Source organism: Leptopilina heterotoma, unplaced genomic scaffold (genome assembly GCF_015476425.1).
Source record: "Leptopilina heterotoma isolate Lh14 unplaced genomic scaffold, ASM1547642v1 Lhet_22, whole genome shotgun sequence".
NCBI lineage: Eukaryota > Metazoa > Arthropoda > Insecta > Hymenoptera > Figitidae > Leptopilina > Leptopilina heterotoma.
In genome coordinates, this window is record NW_025110937.1 from 164,766 (window position 1) to 178,590 (window position 13,825).

A 13,825-nucleotide genomic window follows, 5' to 3' on the forward strand; every position below is an offset into this window, starting at 1 on the left:
AGTTTTTTTGCCAAAATTATTTTACTAAAAGAAATTCTTGTTAAAAAGACATGTAAGGAACAATAGGCAACAACAAAATCAATTGTTTATTAACAATTGAATTTTTAAAGCCCTTTACTTCACAATACTATAAAATTCGATTGTCTGCTAATTGGCGGATGGAGTATTTTTACTAGTTTTTTTGCCAAAATTATTTTACTAAAAGAAATTCTTGTTAAAAAGACATGTAAGGAACAATAGGCAACAACAAAATCAATTGTTTATTAACAATTGAATTTTTTAAAGCTCTTTACTTCACAATACTAAAAAATTCGATTGTCTGCTAATTGGCGGATGGAGTATTTTTACTAGTTTTTTTGCCAAAATTATTTTACTAAAAGAAATTCTTGTTAAGAAACATATAAGGAACAATAGGCAACAACAAAATCAATTGTTTATTAACAATTGAATTTTTTAAAGCTCTTTACTTCACAATACTAAAAAATTCGATTGTCTGCTAATTGGCGGATGGAGTATTTTTACTAGTTTTTTTGCCAAAATTATTTTACTAAAAGAAATTCTTGTTAAGAAACATCTAAGAAACAACAGGCAACAACAAAATCAATTGTTTATTAACAATTAAAATTTTTAAAGCCCTTTACTTCACAATACTAAAAAATTCGATTGTCTGCTAATTGGCGGATGGAGTATTTTTACTAGTTTTTTTGCCAAAATTATTTTACTAAAAGAAATTCTTGTTAAGAAACATCTAAGGAACAACAGGCAACAACAAAATTAATTGTTTATTAACAATTAAAATTTTTAAAGCCCTTAACTTCACAATACTAAAAAATTCGATTGTCTGCTAATTGGCGGATGGAGTATTTTTACAAGTATTTTTGCCAAAATTATTTTACTAAAAGAAATTCTTGTTAAGAAACATCTAAGGAACAATAGGCAACAACAAAATCAATTGTTTATTAACAATTGAATTTTTAAAGCCCTTTACTTCACAATACTAAAAACTTCGATTGTCTGCTAATTGGCGGATGGAGTATTTTTACTAGTTTTTTTGCCACAATTATTTTACTAAAAAAAATTCTTGTTAAGAAACATCTAAGGAACAATAAGCAACAACAAAATCAATTGTTCATTAACAATTAAAATTTTTAAAGCCCTTTACTTCACAATACTAAAAAATTCGATTGTCTGCTAATTGGCGGATGGAGTATTTTTCCTAGTTTTTTTGCCACAATTATTTTACTAAAAAAAATTCTTGTTAAGAAACATCTAAGGAACAATAAGCAACAACAAAATCAATTGTTTATTAACAATTGAATTTTTTAAAGCTCTAAGCTTCGCAATACTAAAAAATTCGATTGTCTGCTAATTGGCGGATGGAGTATTTTTACTAGTATTAGATAAGATAAAAACTTCAAAAAATTCAATTAAACTTTTTAAAAAAAGTTATTCTACAGAATTATTTATTAAAAGTATTTTGACATATTTTAATAAAAATTTTTAAAAATAATTTCTCTTTTGGGAAAATTTGATTAAAATTGTAATTAAAAATAATTGAATTACTCCAAAGAATTTAATAAGAGTTTTTGAAACAATTGAATGCCTCTGAAATTTTTATTATTTATGAATTAATTAAATGTTTGCGTTGAATTCTATTAAAATTTTTTTCAAATAATTGAATTTTTTTAGGAAATTTCATTAAAGTAGTAAATATATTAAAAATCCTTGAATTGAGGAAAATTTTTGAAAATAATTGAAATTTAGCAAAGAATTTTATTTAAATTTTTGCACTGAGAAAACTGGATAGTCAAACTTAGAGGGTTAGGTTTTGAGTGTAAAGCCTGATTCTCTGGATAGTTAACTTTTCCCTCCGAGTGAGTCAAATTAATCATCGGAGTGTCAATTTATCCCTCCGAGATTGTTACGAAAAACTTAACCTTAAATATAGTCTGTTAGTCCCTCCAGATAGTTAGTTGAATACTCCAGTTTTCTCCGTGTGAAAATAATTGAATTTCGAATAAAAATTTTATTTTCTTAAAGATAATTGAAATTTTGACGAGAATTTTTTGTCAATTTTTGAACATAATTGAATTTCTGCGAAGAATTATATTAGTTTTGAAAATAATTGAATTCTTGAGACGAATTTTATTAAAATTTCTTTTTAAATAATTGAATTCTTTTGGTGAATTTTAATAAAAATAAAAATAAAACGAATTTTATTATTTGTGAGAATAATTAAATTTTTGCGTAGAACTTTATTAAAATTTTTTTTAAGTAATTGAATTCTTTTGGAAAATTTTATTAAAGTAGCAGATATTAAAAATCATTGAATTGAGGATATTTTTTGAAAATAATTGAAATTTTGCCAAGAATTTTATTAAAATTTTTGAAAATAATTGAGTTTCTGAGAAAAGTTTTACTATTTTTGGAAATTTATTGAATTTCTGCAATCATTTATAATTGCTCTAAATTTCAATATTTCTTTTAGTGTTTTGAACTAAAATTCTTTTATAAACCCATTATTTTAATCAATTAAATAAATATAAAAAAAATTTAATTAATTTTTAAAGAATTGGAATTATTAAAATTTTTCAAAAATCTACGTTCTTTTAAGATTTCTAAAGAAATTTATTCAAAATTGAACTTTTACAAAATTCTAAATTAAAACCTTTTGAAGTTCATCTACTTATGAAAATTGTAAACGCAACTTTTTTAAAATTGAATTACTTTTGAAATATAAAGTTAAATTAGATTTGAAGAATAAACACAATAACTTTAGAAAAGAACAATTTTCCAGGATTTAGATCAAAATTCCCTGACTTTTCCAGGTTTTAACCAAATTTATAAAATTTCCTGATATTTCCAGGTTTTCAGGTTTAGTGGCAACCCTAAAGTATTTGCAAATATATTTTTCAAAACGAAAATTATTATCACAACAGTGAATAATAGTATAATAATTAAAGAGTTGTTGATGGTAAATGGTTAATTCTTAAAAGTGTAAAAATAATGAAGAATAAATGAATATTTAATGTCTTCTTCGAAAGTTAAAAAAGTCAGCTCTGAAAGCTTTTGCTTTACCAAATAAGGAAAAATTTCTCTTTAACTACAGTCTTTCTAAATGCTCTTAATCCAAATTGAAAAATAATACCGTTCCTTTTCTTATGGAGAGCGTATATATTCTCTTCGCAGATTCTATATACATATATACATTGAAATTTAAATACTTTGAATGTAAAAGAAGCAAAAAAAACCAGGTTTGCTGTTTCTTTTGCTCGACGATAAGGGGCAAATTTTTTTTCTCACCTTTTTGTCATTATATATCATCGACTTCATGAGACTTGCGCGTCTTTTCTTGTGAACAAAAGTTTCATTAATTTTGCATTAAACTATATTTTATCGCCTAAAGGTTTAAACTCATCGTTTAACATATACATTTTCGTACTAAAACTCTTCGCGCACCAATATTATATAATGGTTATGCCAAGAGTTAGCCACCACTTTAGAGTTTCAACTATGAAACACTAAACGACTTTAGAGAGAATAACTCGAATTCACGCTTTTTCTCGAAAAAGTTCAGTTTAAATGTTAAACTATTTTTTTTCGCTATTTCTAAACTGATTGTTTTTCTATTTATATTTATGTAAAAAATATATTCCAAATTCAGAGCACTATAAATCTCTTAAAATTTAATTCTAAAATACTTGATTTAAATCAGGGGAATAGCAGAGAAACTTGAAGATTTAAATGTGATGTAAAATCTTGTTATTTAGAATGTAGCCGAAAAAGATAATTTAATGAAAATTTCCAAACAATTTAATGGAAAATAAAGACCGAGAAGGGTCGTAATTTGCCAATGAGAAGTCTAGAAAGTACCGCATGAGAGACTACCACTTTTCACCTTGCAGTGAATTCTTGGCTGTTACTTCTTAGGGACTCTGTAATAAAAGCAGTAATGTCAGCTTAACCTTATCCTCCTCTACGAGAAAAGGGAGTAACTGTTATCTTAAGACACTGAGAATAGGGGTAAGAACAAACAAACGAAAAAAAGAGAAAGAAAAGGATCTGTTTTTTTTTCTTAAAGAACAACGAAACATAAATATTACTCAACGGCAAAAAAATTCCCTCTTATTTCACATCATCAGAAAGCGGAGGGGAAAAAAAAGTAATTTACATTGTTTCACTTTTTTTGAATAGCAAATACAGTATAGCAAATACGATACCTAGATCTTGTAATATTCTCTTTGCGAGGATTGCAAACCGTTGTTCAGTGATGTGATAAGGCCGCGAGTTCAACTTCTTGCAAGATGCTAATCTTTATCCACTAACAAAACACGTGACTATTCTCTTAGAGTAGATAATGTTAGAATATAGGAGCGCATTATATGGAGCGGCAGAAACATAAATTTGTGGAATTGAGAAATATTTTCAAATTTTGAGAAATGGGATTTTCATTTTCATTTTCTACTTGACTTATTAGTACAAATACTAATTTGTACTATTTATAAATACAAATTTGTACTATATACAAATACAAATTTGTACTATTTACAAATACTAATTGTACTGATCAAACAAGAAATGACGCAACTTTTTTTATATTTGCAAATACTTGTGTTAACTCAGGATTGCCACAAAAATTTAATTTTGACTTTCCCTGACTTTTCCCTGATTTCCAGACAAAATTATTACTTTTTCTCTGACTCTGAAAAATATTCTAACCTTCTGAAATTCAATAACGTATGAGAATATTATTATAAAACATGAAGATATTGATAACTCCGAGTCTTCTACTCGAAGTGATCGATTTCTTCATGTTTAATAATAAATAAATAATAATAATTAATTAATAATAATAAAAAAAATAAAAATTAAAAAATTAAAAAATAAATTAATAAAATAATAAATTTAAGATGACAGAGAGATAAAATCATTATTTTATATCATAAGAATATTGTAACTATAAATTCAAATTTTCAAAGATTTTAATTTAAACCCTTTTCGAAAATTCAATTATTTCTAAAAATTCACGCTATAATGCTTTTAATATTCAATTATAATTGAAAACTTTAAGTAAAATTCTTTTTTAATCAATTTTTATAAGAAAAATTTTTTGAAATTCAATTATTTAATTAGAAAGATAAATCATTTATTAAATAATTGAATATTTCTTAAAATTGAATTTGTATGAAGAATTTTATCAAAATTTTTAAAAATAATTGAATTTTTCCGGCGAATTTTAAAAGTAATTTTAAGAATAAATGCAATTTTCTATCAGTTTATTTAAAATTGTATAAAAAATAATTTGAATTCTGCGATAAGTTTTATTATTTATGAAAATAATTGAATTCTTGCAACAAATTTTATTAAAAAAATTTTTTAAAGAATTGAATTCCAGAGAAAAATATTATTATTTATGAAACTAAGTAATTTCTTGTGAAGAATTTTATTCAAATTTTTTTAAATAATTGAATTTCTCAGAATTTTTTTAAACTTTTTGAAAATAATTAAATTTTATTGAGAAATTTCAATTTATTTCAATAAAAAATTGAAAATAAATTAAATCTAACGAAGAATTTTATTAAATTTCTTTTTAAATAATTGAATTTCTGTGAAAAATTTTATTTTTGAAAAGAATTGAATTCTTGGGAAGAATTTTATTAAAATTTCATAAGTAATTGAATTGCTTCGAAGAATTTTATTTTTTTTACGAAAATAATTGAATTGTATAGGAAAATTTTATTAAAATTGCAATTTTTTTAACTACATCTTGTAAAGAATTTTTTTAAATAATTGAATTTCTCAGAATTTTAAACAAATTTTTTAAAATAATAAATTTTTTTAAGAAATTTAATTAAAAAACTGAAAATAATTTAAATCTGACGAAGAATTTCATATTTTACGAAAATAATTGAATGGTTTCAAAGATTTTTGCAAAAATTTTTGACAATAATTGAATTCTTAGAGGAAAAGTGTTACATATTTTACGAAAATAATTGTAGTCTATGATCAATTTTATTATAATTATTCAAATTTATGAAGCATATTAACAAAATTTTTTTAAATAATTAAGTTTTTGAAAAAAATTTTGTTATTTATGAAAATAATTGAATTCTTAAAAAAAAATTGTATAAAAAATAATTGAATTGTATAGGAAAATTCTATTAAAATTGCAATTTTATTAACTACGTCTTGTATTTAAATTTTTCGAAATAATTGAATTGGTGCGAAGAAATTTATAAAAAATTGGTTAATAATTGAATTCCTATGAAATATTTATTAAAATTTGGTTTAAATAATTGAATTTTATTCTTTTGGAAAATTTTATTAAAATAGATATTAAAAATAATTGAATTTCTATAATCAGTTGTTCTTAAAATCTCTATTTAAAATTTTTAATTCATTAAAAATTGATATTTTCTAAAATTTCAAATTGAAACCTTTGAAGTTCATCTATTTATGAAGATTGTAAATGCAACTCTTTTGAAATTCAATTAATTTTGTAATTTATTTTAAGTAAAATTATTCATTAAATAATTTGTAAGTAATAATTTTATGATAATTCTTCAAGAGTTAAATTATTTAAAAAGAAATTATTTTAAGAAATAGAAAAAATTGAAGGTTTTGTATTAGAATTATTGGAAATTTCATAGTTTATGAAACAAACAAAAGACACCAAAATTCAGATTTTTCTTATAAATTCTAAAAATTTAATATTTTTTAGTACTTTTAATAAATATCCCTGACTTTTTCCTGATTTTCCTGACCAATTCTAATTTCCCCTGCTTTTCCTGAATTCCCTGATCTTTGGCAACTCTAAAAATATTCTAAAAGTTATGTATAATAATGAAAAGACTTACCGAAAGATGATTTCGATGATGGGCGATGATTTAAGCTTTTCCTTCAACATCCTTGTAATAATTAATCCTTGCCATAAAATTTTAATCCAAATATTGTCTTTTGTTTTATGCAGCTTCATTTTTGTTGTCATTCCATCCATGTTTTTATAATATCCACATGTTGTATTTATTTTAAGTAAATCCTTGTCACAGAAAGTTCCAAAATCATGTCTGAAAAAAAATAAAATAGGGTTATTAACTTCTACACTTCAAATTAATTCGATTTACTTAAATTTGACAGATTTAATTAAAACTTGTTTCACTACAACTTTATTAGAGTTTATACGTAAATAAAGGATATTAATATTTTCATATTCTTTTTTTATTATTTAAAAAATTCTAATATACTTATTCTTGTTATTGACAAGCTATATACAAAATAAAATTTTAATTTTACGAAATATTTTTTAAAACAATATTTAGCCGAAATATTTTTTAAATTAACTTCTTTTATATTGCCTAATAAAATAATATTTTAATTTTACGTTTTAATAAAAACTATACTTTTAATAATATTCAAAATTATATACTCTAAAAAGTCATTATAATATCCACCGCTTTATTTTTATATTAATTGAAGTATTTAACGCAGAAAATTAATTAAAGCACCAGAATATTTTTGAAAGTAACTTCTTCGAATAAAATAACAATATTGTTATTTTATTTTTAGTTACCAATAAAAAAGAAACAAAAATTTGCATTAATATTTTAAAAATAACCACAAAAAATCTCAAGGTACCCCCATAAATACTCTCACCTAAAATTATCTACATCTTGTGATAATTTTCATCATCTGAACATCTGTATATTTATACAAGAAAACAATATGTGAATTATAATTATAGTATAGTACATTTAGCGTTCGATAACCCATTCTCCACACAGAGTCTGGGAAAACGTGAAATACTATGCAGAGAATGAGTGCCACAAACATATATACAAGACACTCACATGAATATATTTTGCATCGGAGAAAAGCAGCAGCGCAACACTGCCAGCAAGTGTATTCTGAGCAGACTTTGTATAACGCATGCGCCACAATGTGTCCTTGTCGTCGTGAAAGCGTATACGACGCTCTTCCACCGAATATGTCTCATATTGTATAGTAATTTACAAAGATTCAATAATGTATAACAATTAATACAAAACATTATTGTACACATTGCTCAAATGTACATGTAATTATTACCAGATAAGTGTGTTAAATACTCGTATACAGCAGAAACAGATTGATATCATTTTTTAGCAGTAAATTTAGTGGTGATTTTCAGAGAAAACGATTTAGAATAAATAGAAAACGTGGTCAGGGCGGCCATTGCCATTCTTGTTGACACTTTTAACTATACGCGAAAAAAATACAAGTAAGTAAACTTTATAATCATAGGTTAGAAAAAATGTACTTGCATAATAATGATAACAAGACAATTATTATTTATTTATTCTCTTAAATTCTTACACTAAAAAAAATTTATTTGATTCAAATAGCTGATTAATTGACTATTATCAATTAAATATTTATTTGAATCAAATTTTTTTTAGTGTACTTTCTTAATTATTTTCAAATGTATTAGAATTATTCTTTTAAAATTAAACTTTTTTGTATTAATTGTTATACATTATTTAAGAAAATAAGTATCAAATTTTCTAAAAGTATTTTAGAATTTGAGGGAATTGATAATATTTTTCGTTTTAATTTATTTAGAATTATTTAATAAATTAATCAAATTTTAATATACCTAACTTTATTAAATTTCTTCTAAATTTTCTTTTTTTTTCAATAAAAAATTTGTCTTTGTCTCATTTTCTCCCCAAAAATAAATGTAATATTTAATAAATTTGTATTTTTTAATAATTATAAAAAAATTTACTAAATTTCTTATAATTTCATCTAAATTTTTCGTATTTTTTGTACAAAAAATTTTGCTTTATCTCATTTTTCACCCTCAAAATTGTAAAATACTTTTATAAAATTTTTTATTTATTTTCTTCCCGTGAGATAGCAATTCAATTATAAGATTTTACAAATTGAAATTAAATTATTTTTAAATTACTGTTTTTTCAAAATACAAACTATTTAATCTAAAACAAATTTTTTTGTCTTTCAGATTTGCAGACGATTTCATTTAAAAAGATTCCTCGAAAATAGAATTAAAACTAAATGGATGAGATTAATGTGAGTAAACGTTTTTAATTTACTTTCCATTTACAATTTTAATCCTTTTAAAATTAAATATGTTTTTTGTAAATAAAATTTTCGGTAAATAAGAATATTAATTTTCTTTTTGAAATGCAAAGTTTTTTCAGTTAATTCCGGACGTTACTATAATAGATCCGTTGAGTATAAAATCGGAAGTAAAGGATGAAAATGATTCGTTTGAATCAAATGAATTGAACTTATGCGACATTGTAAGCGAAACAAATTTCAATGAAGGGACATCGAATAAAAATGGAATAAGAATCATCGATGCTTCTGTGAGTTTACATTTTTTATCGCGCAATAATATTATAATTTTAATAATAATTGTAATAATAATAATTATAGTGCCTAATAGCAGTAATAAATTTTTTACAACTTAAATAAATAAATAATAATAATGTAAACATTTTTCAGAATTTACAGATTATTACACAAGCTACTTCAACTCCTCCTGCAAAACCTAAGCAATCTAACAAAAGGCCTTCGGGGCAATCGACATTCTTTGTCAGGTGTCCAACTACCGAGTCCAGTACAATTAGAGAATCGGTAATAAAATCTTTGTTTAAAAAATGTTAACTATTAATATTTATTAACTAAATAGCTCATTGTTAGCAATAAAATTGAATTTTAAACAATCAGAATTATTCTTATTACACAAAAAAAATTTTTCAGGAATTGGAAATAGCCCTAAAAAAAAGTGGCGATGGGAAAATAGTTAAAAGATCCTACATAACAAATGGGGGATTTCTACCCGACACTGTTCGATCAATTCTCGTCCATCTTATCATTAAATACGAAATGGACAAAGCTTTGGCAACTTTATCCGACGATGGCTGTGATAAATTAACTGAATTCGTGTAAGAAAAAATCATTTTGTTTTGAAAAAATATTAAATTATTTGAAAATATTAAATTACCAATTAATAATTTCTTATTTTTTTCACAGAATAACTTCATCTCAAATGTCAGCATACGCGAATGATATCGTCCGAATATTTCCGAGTGAAAAGGCCGAAACGTATTTTGGCGGTTTTAGAACTGTAAATGGAGTGAGAATTTTGGCGAATGGAAAATTATGGGATCATTATAATTATATGAAATCAGTTTTAAGAGAACAGGGTTTACTTGAAGGGCGAAAATTGAAAAGAAAAAAAGTCGAAATTACGTACGAAATAGATGGTGAGTATTTTTGTCTTAACACTCTCAAGATGATAGTAAATTATTTTCAAACATTAAATCAAATTCCTTTTTTTTCTCCTCTTTAGAAAAAACACAGAATAAATTAAACTGGTTGAAGAACAATTCGGAACCATGGTCGGAAGTTTTTCTACAATGGACTGAAACTTTCTCAGCAAGAACAAAAGGTCATTCAGAGCTCGAAACAAGACAACTATCTGAATATTTTCAAAAATACCCTTGTCTTCGAGATAATCAAGCAATTGTTTTGGTAATTTATTTTTTTTTTAAAACTTCTTAATAAAAAAATACTTCTTATTAAAAAAGGACTTCTTAATAAATAAGCAAATTCTTATTCTTGTTATTATTTGTACTTTTACAATATTTTTTTATTTATGCTTTCTGTGTTCGTTTTTCAGATTCAAAATGATTACGAAAAATTGTACAAGAAAAAACTTTTCAACATTGGAGATACATGGAGTAAAATAAAGGGGCATTTGATTTTAAAATTGCAACAATGCAAGGGAATCAAGACTCTGGATGACAAAGCATATGTTCATTTGTTACCATCCTTAACTTCGGGTGAATATAATATATAAAATTCAATTTTAAAAATAGGACTTTAACTTTATACCGAAAACTTATTATAGTTTCAATCCCGAAAATGCCTTTATTTCATTCGATTGATTAAAAATTCTAATTTTAAAAAAACTCTCGTTTTCACACTTTGCGAGATTGGAACTCAATATTTTTTAGTTGTAAAGTTAAAGTCCGAGTGCTTTTTAGTTCCAAGTTTTTTCCACTTAAAAACAAGATGGAAATTAAGAACATTTTCTAATAATAAAAATGTATTTTAAATTCTCAGAACAACAGGATGGTGTGATTCTTTTCTTGCTTCCCTTTTTGGTGCCAAATGGGCGCAAAAAGAGACGAAATGACGATGAAGAATCAAGGAAAATGTCCCCGACCGAAAGAAGAGACACTTTCATCATTTACGTTGCAGTAAGAATTAAAACAAAAAAATATTAATAACAAAAAAAAGAAAATTTTCTAAATTAAAATTTTGATAACGGTCATTTTTTCGGAGAATTTTAGAGAAATTACAAATAATTGCAGAAATTCGATTATTCAATGATTTTTAATATCTACTTAAATAAAATTTTCCAAAAGAATTAAATTATTTATAAAGAAATTTAATAAAATTCTACGCAAACCTTTAATTATTTTCATAAAAAAATTTAAATTTCACAGGAATTCAATTATTTTCAAATTTTTTATAAATTTCTTCGCAAATATTCAATTATTTCGATATCGATATCTTCATGTTTTATAGTTATGAAAAAATTTAATGTATAGTTTTAAGTAATTAATTAAATTAAATTAATTAAATATTGAATTAAATTAAATTAATTAAATATTAAAAAATTATAACAAATTTTGTATCATTTGCAGCATGAAGATGAAGTAGACGTGAGATTAGAACAAAAGCGAATGGAACTAAGAAATTGTGGTCGAATTTTACATCCAACATTAGTTGGTGTTGGGACAAAAATGGGAGTAACTAAATCTTTTGTGGCAGTTGATGATGTTAAATACGAGGTATCATCGCTATTAAGCGCTATTGATTTGGCTTTCAAAATTTACTATACAGCTCACTGTGATTTTCCCGAGAGCTGTCACAGTATTTGGCTTTTTATCCAAAAAGCAATATTCGATATTCATTATCCAACCGACAGAGCCAATCCTGCATTACACGCCTTAGCTGGCGAAATAAGAAGAATCGCCGACTCACAAACGAATTAAAATTAACAATTTTTCGTTAAAAACAACGCCTTTCGAAATGACAAAGTCAAGATATTTAAATATTTTCTAAACTCGAGCAAAAATTTCACTTGACGCAAACAAAAACTTGAAAATATTTATTTTCTTTTCTATGAATAATTTTACTTATTTAAAATTTTCAGTTTTCTAATTAATCAGTATTCACTTCAAGTAAATAATTTATCAATTACTGTATAATTAGTAAACAACTTTTAATTTTCAATAAGTAAAATTTCACTTAAGTTCTGTCAATTAATTTCTGTCAATTTTTTCACTTAAGTTTTTGTCTATTTTTTTGTTAAGCAATTGATAATACTTCTCGAAATTATCAAATTTTCTTTTTTGTTTGCAAATATTACTTTTTGGAAATTATTACTTTAATTTGAGCAATTAAAATTATCAGTAGTAAAAAATACTTTCAAATTCAGTTTTCTTTAGTCAAAATAATATTCGATAAGACGAATTCAGAAAGTATTTAATCACCTTCACGAAAATATACATTACTACGAAAAATATTCACACTCTGTTTTCGAATTAAACAGTATTATAGTTTTGTATAAATAGATTAATAAAAAATACGTTTCTACTGTTGAAATCTAAATCCAATTCTTTTCCCTCAAGGTCGAAACTTTTTTTCAAATTTCCCCAATTATCAAATATCAAATAAATAATAAACATTGAAATTTAATTACATTAACCTGTTAGTCGACAAAAATTTGAATTAATTATCAACTAAACAATTTTAATGCAATAAACTTCACTTCATTAAATAAATGCGAGGAAATAAAAAAAATTTCGACCGTGACAGGACTCGAACCTGCAATCTTCGGATCCGAAGTCCGACGCCTTATCCATTAGGCCACACGGTCAGTTGATGGCAAAATTGTTAGAACCGCAGACGAGGCCAAAAAGGGTATATCGCAAATTAATGACTCATTTCCGGGGGTTATTTATAATTTAAAAATTTTTAAATGATTACTCGCAATTTTTCACGTTCCTCACGAGTGTATTCATTTACTCGTTTTACAACTCATGTATTTTATTAGTCCATTTTTGCGCAGGTGTCAGGAATGAGCCTCATTTTTCTGAATATATTCACACGACTCTGACATATAAAAACTTATCACAAATACGTACATTCGTTTTGTTATGTGATAAATGCCAGACATAAATTTACATTTCCTTAAATTCGTCAACTTGCACAAAAAAAAATAAGAAAAAAAATGGGTGAATAAAAAGCGTAACTCCCCTGTCTTAAATCTAAACGTAAAAAACTTACAGTAAAGAAAAACCTTGAATAATTTTATCATTTCATAAAATATAAAGCTAGAATTTGTATATTTTTTGTTACTTTTTTCTTGACACAATAAAATCGAAATCAAAAAGAAATTTTCTTTTATGAAAGATTCTCCTTTGATACGAAAGGATTTATTTAGGTAATGTATATTTTTTATTTCACCCTCGTTTTTTGCATGTGTGAAAAATAAGAAAAACTTTCGAAAATTTTACAATTGTTTTCTTCTACAAAATGTGTTTCACATTTTAAAATTTATTTCTTTTACATTTTAACACAATGAAGTTAAACATTAGTATTATTTACTCAAAATTAAATAAAATAAAATTCACTAAAATTTATTTGATTCAAATATTTACTTCAAAGATTAGAATTTAAAAATCTTTTGAAATTTAATTATTTCTAAAAATTCATAATATAACAATTCTAATATTTAATAATG

The 13,825-nt window shown here is 24.2% G+C and overlaps 2 protein-coding genes and 1 non-coding gene across 4 annotated transcripts in view; 1 reads left to right on the plus strand and 2 right to left on the minus strand.

Moving 5' to 3' along the window:
- Positions 1–13,825, minus strand: part of LOC122502006 — a 124,200-nt gene that overhangs the window by 104,714 nt on the left and 5,661 nt on the right. The window contains exon 3 of the mRNA XM_043611845.1: positions 6,858–7,067. Within this exon, the coding sequence (XP_043467780.1) occupies positions 6,858–6,997 (140 nt within the window). The 5' untranslated portion in view covers positions 6,998–7,067. The remainder of the gene's footprint in view (positions 1–6,857; positions 7,068–13,825) is intronic.
- On the plus strand, positions 7,931–12,684 carry LOC122502007. Of its 2 annotated transcripts, none has more exons than XM_043611847.1 (10): positions 7,931–8,257; positions 9,002–9,069; positions 9,201–9,368; positions 9,508–9,639; positions 9,766–9,950; positions 10,039–10,271; positions 10,358–10,539; positions 10,688–10,850; positions 11,134–11,270; positions 11,721–12,684. In XM_043611847.1, the coding sequence occupies exons 2-10, from the start codon at positions 9,055–9,057 to the stop codon at positions 12,069–12,071; spliced, it is 1,566 nt and encodes a 521-aa protein (XP_043467782.1). In that variant the 5' UTR covers positions 7,931–8,257; positions 9,002–9,054; the 3' UTR covers positions 12,072–12,684. The 2 variants fall into 2 exon arrangements, with proteins under 2 accessions (XP_043467782.1, XP_043467781.1); XM_043611846.1 differs by having other exon boundaries at positions 7,932–8,257; positions 9,192–9,368.
- Trnar-ucg lies at positions 12,886–12,958 on the minus strand. Its single transcript has one exon. It is a non-coding gene; the product is annotated as a tRNA-Arg (tRNA).

Bases quoted from the DNA above. Each gene is read 5' to 3' on its own strand.
- LOC122502007 (XM_043611846.1), top strand. The intron at 9,951-10,038 runs GTAAGAAAAAAT...TTTTTTTCACAG, and splicing joins GATAAATTAACTGAATTCGT to AATAACTTCATCTCAAATGT. The intron at 10,540-10,687 runs GTAATTTATTTT...TTCGTTTTTCAG, and splicing joins ATAATCAAGCAATTGTTTTG to ATTCAAAATGATTACGAAAA.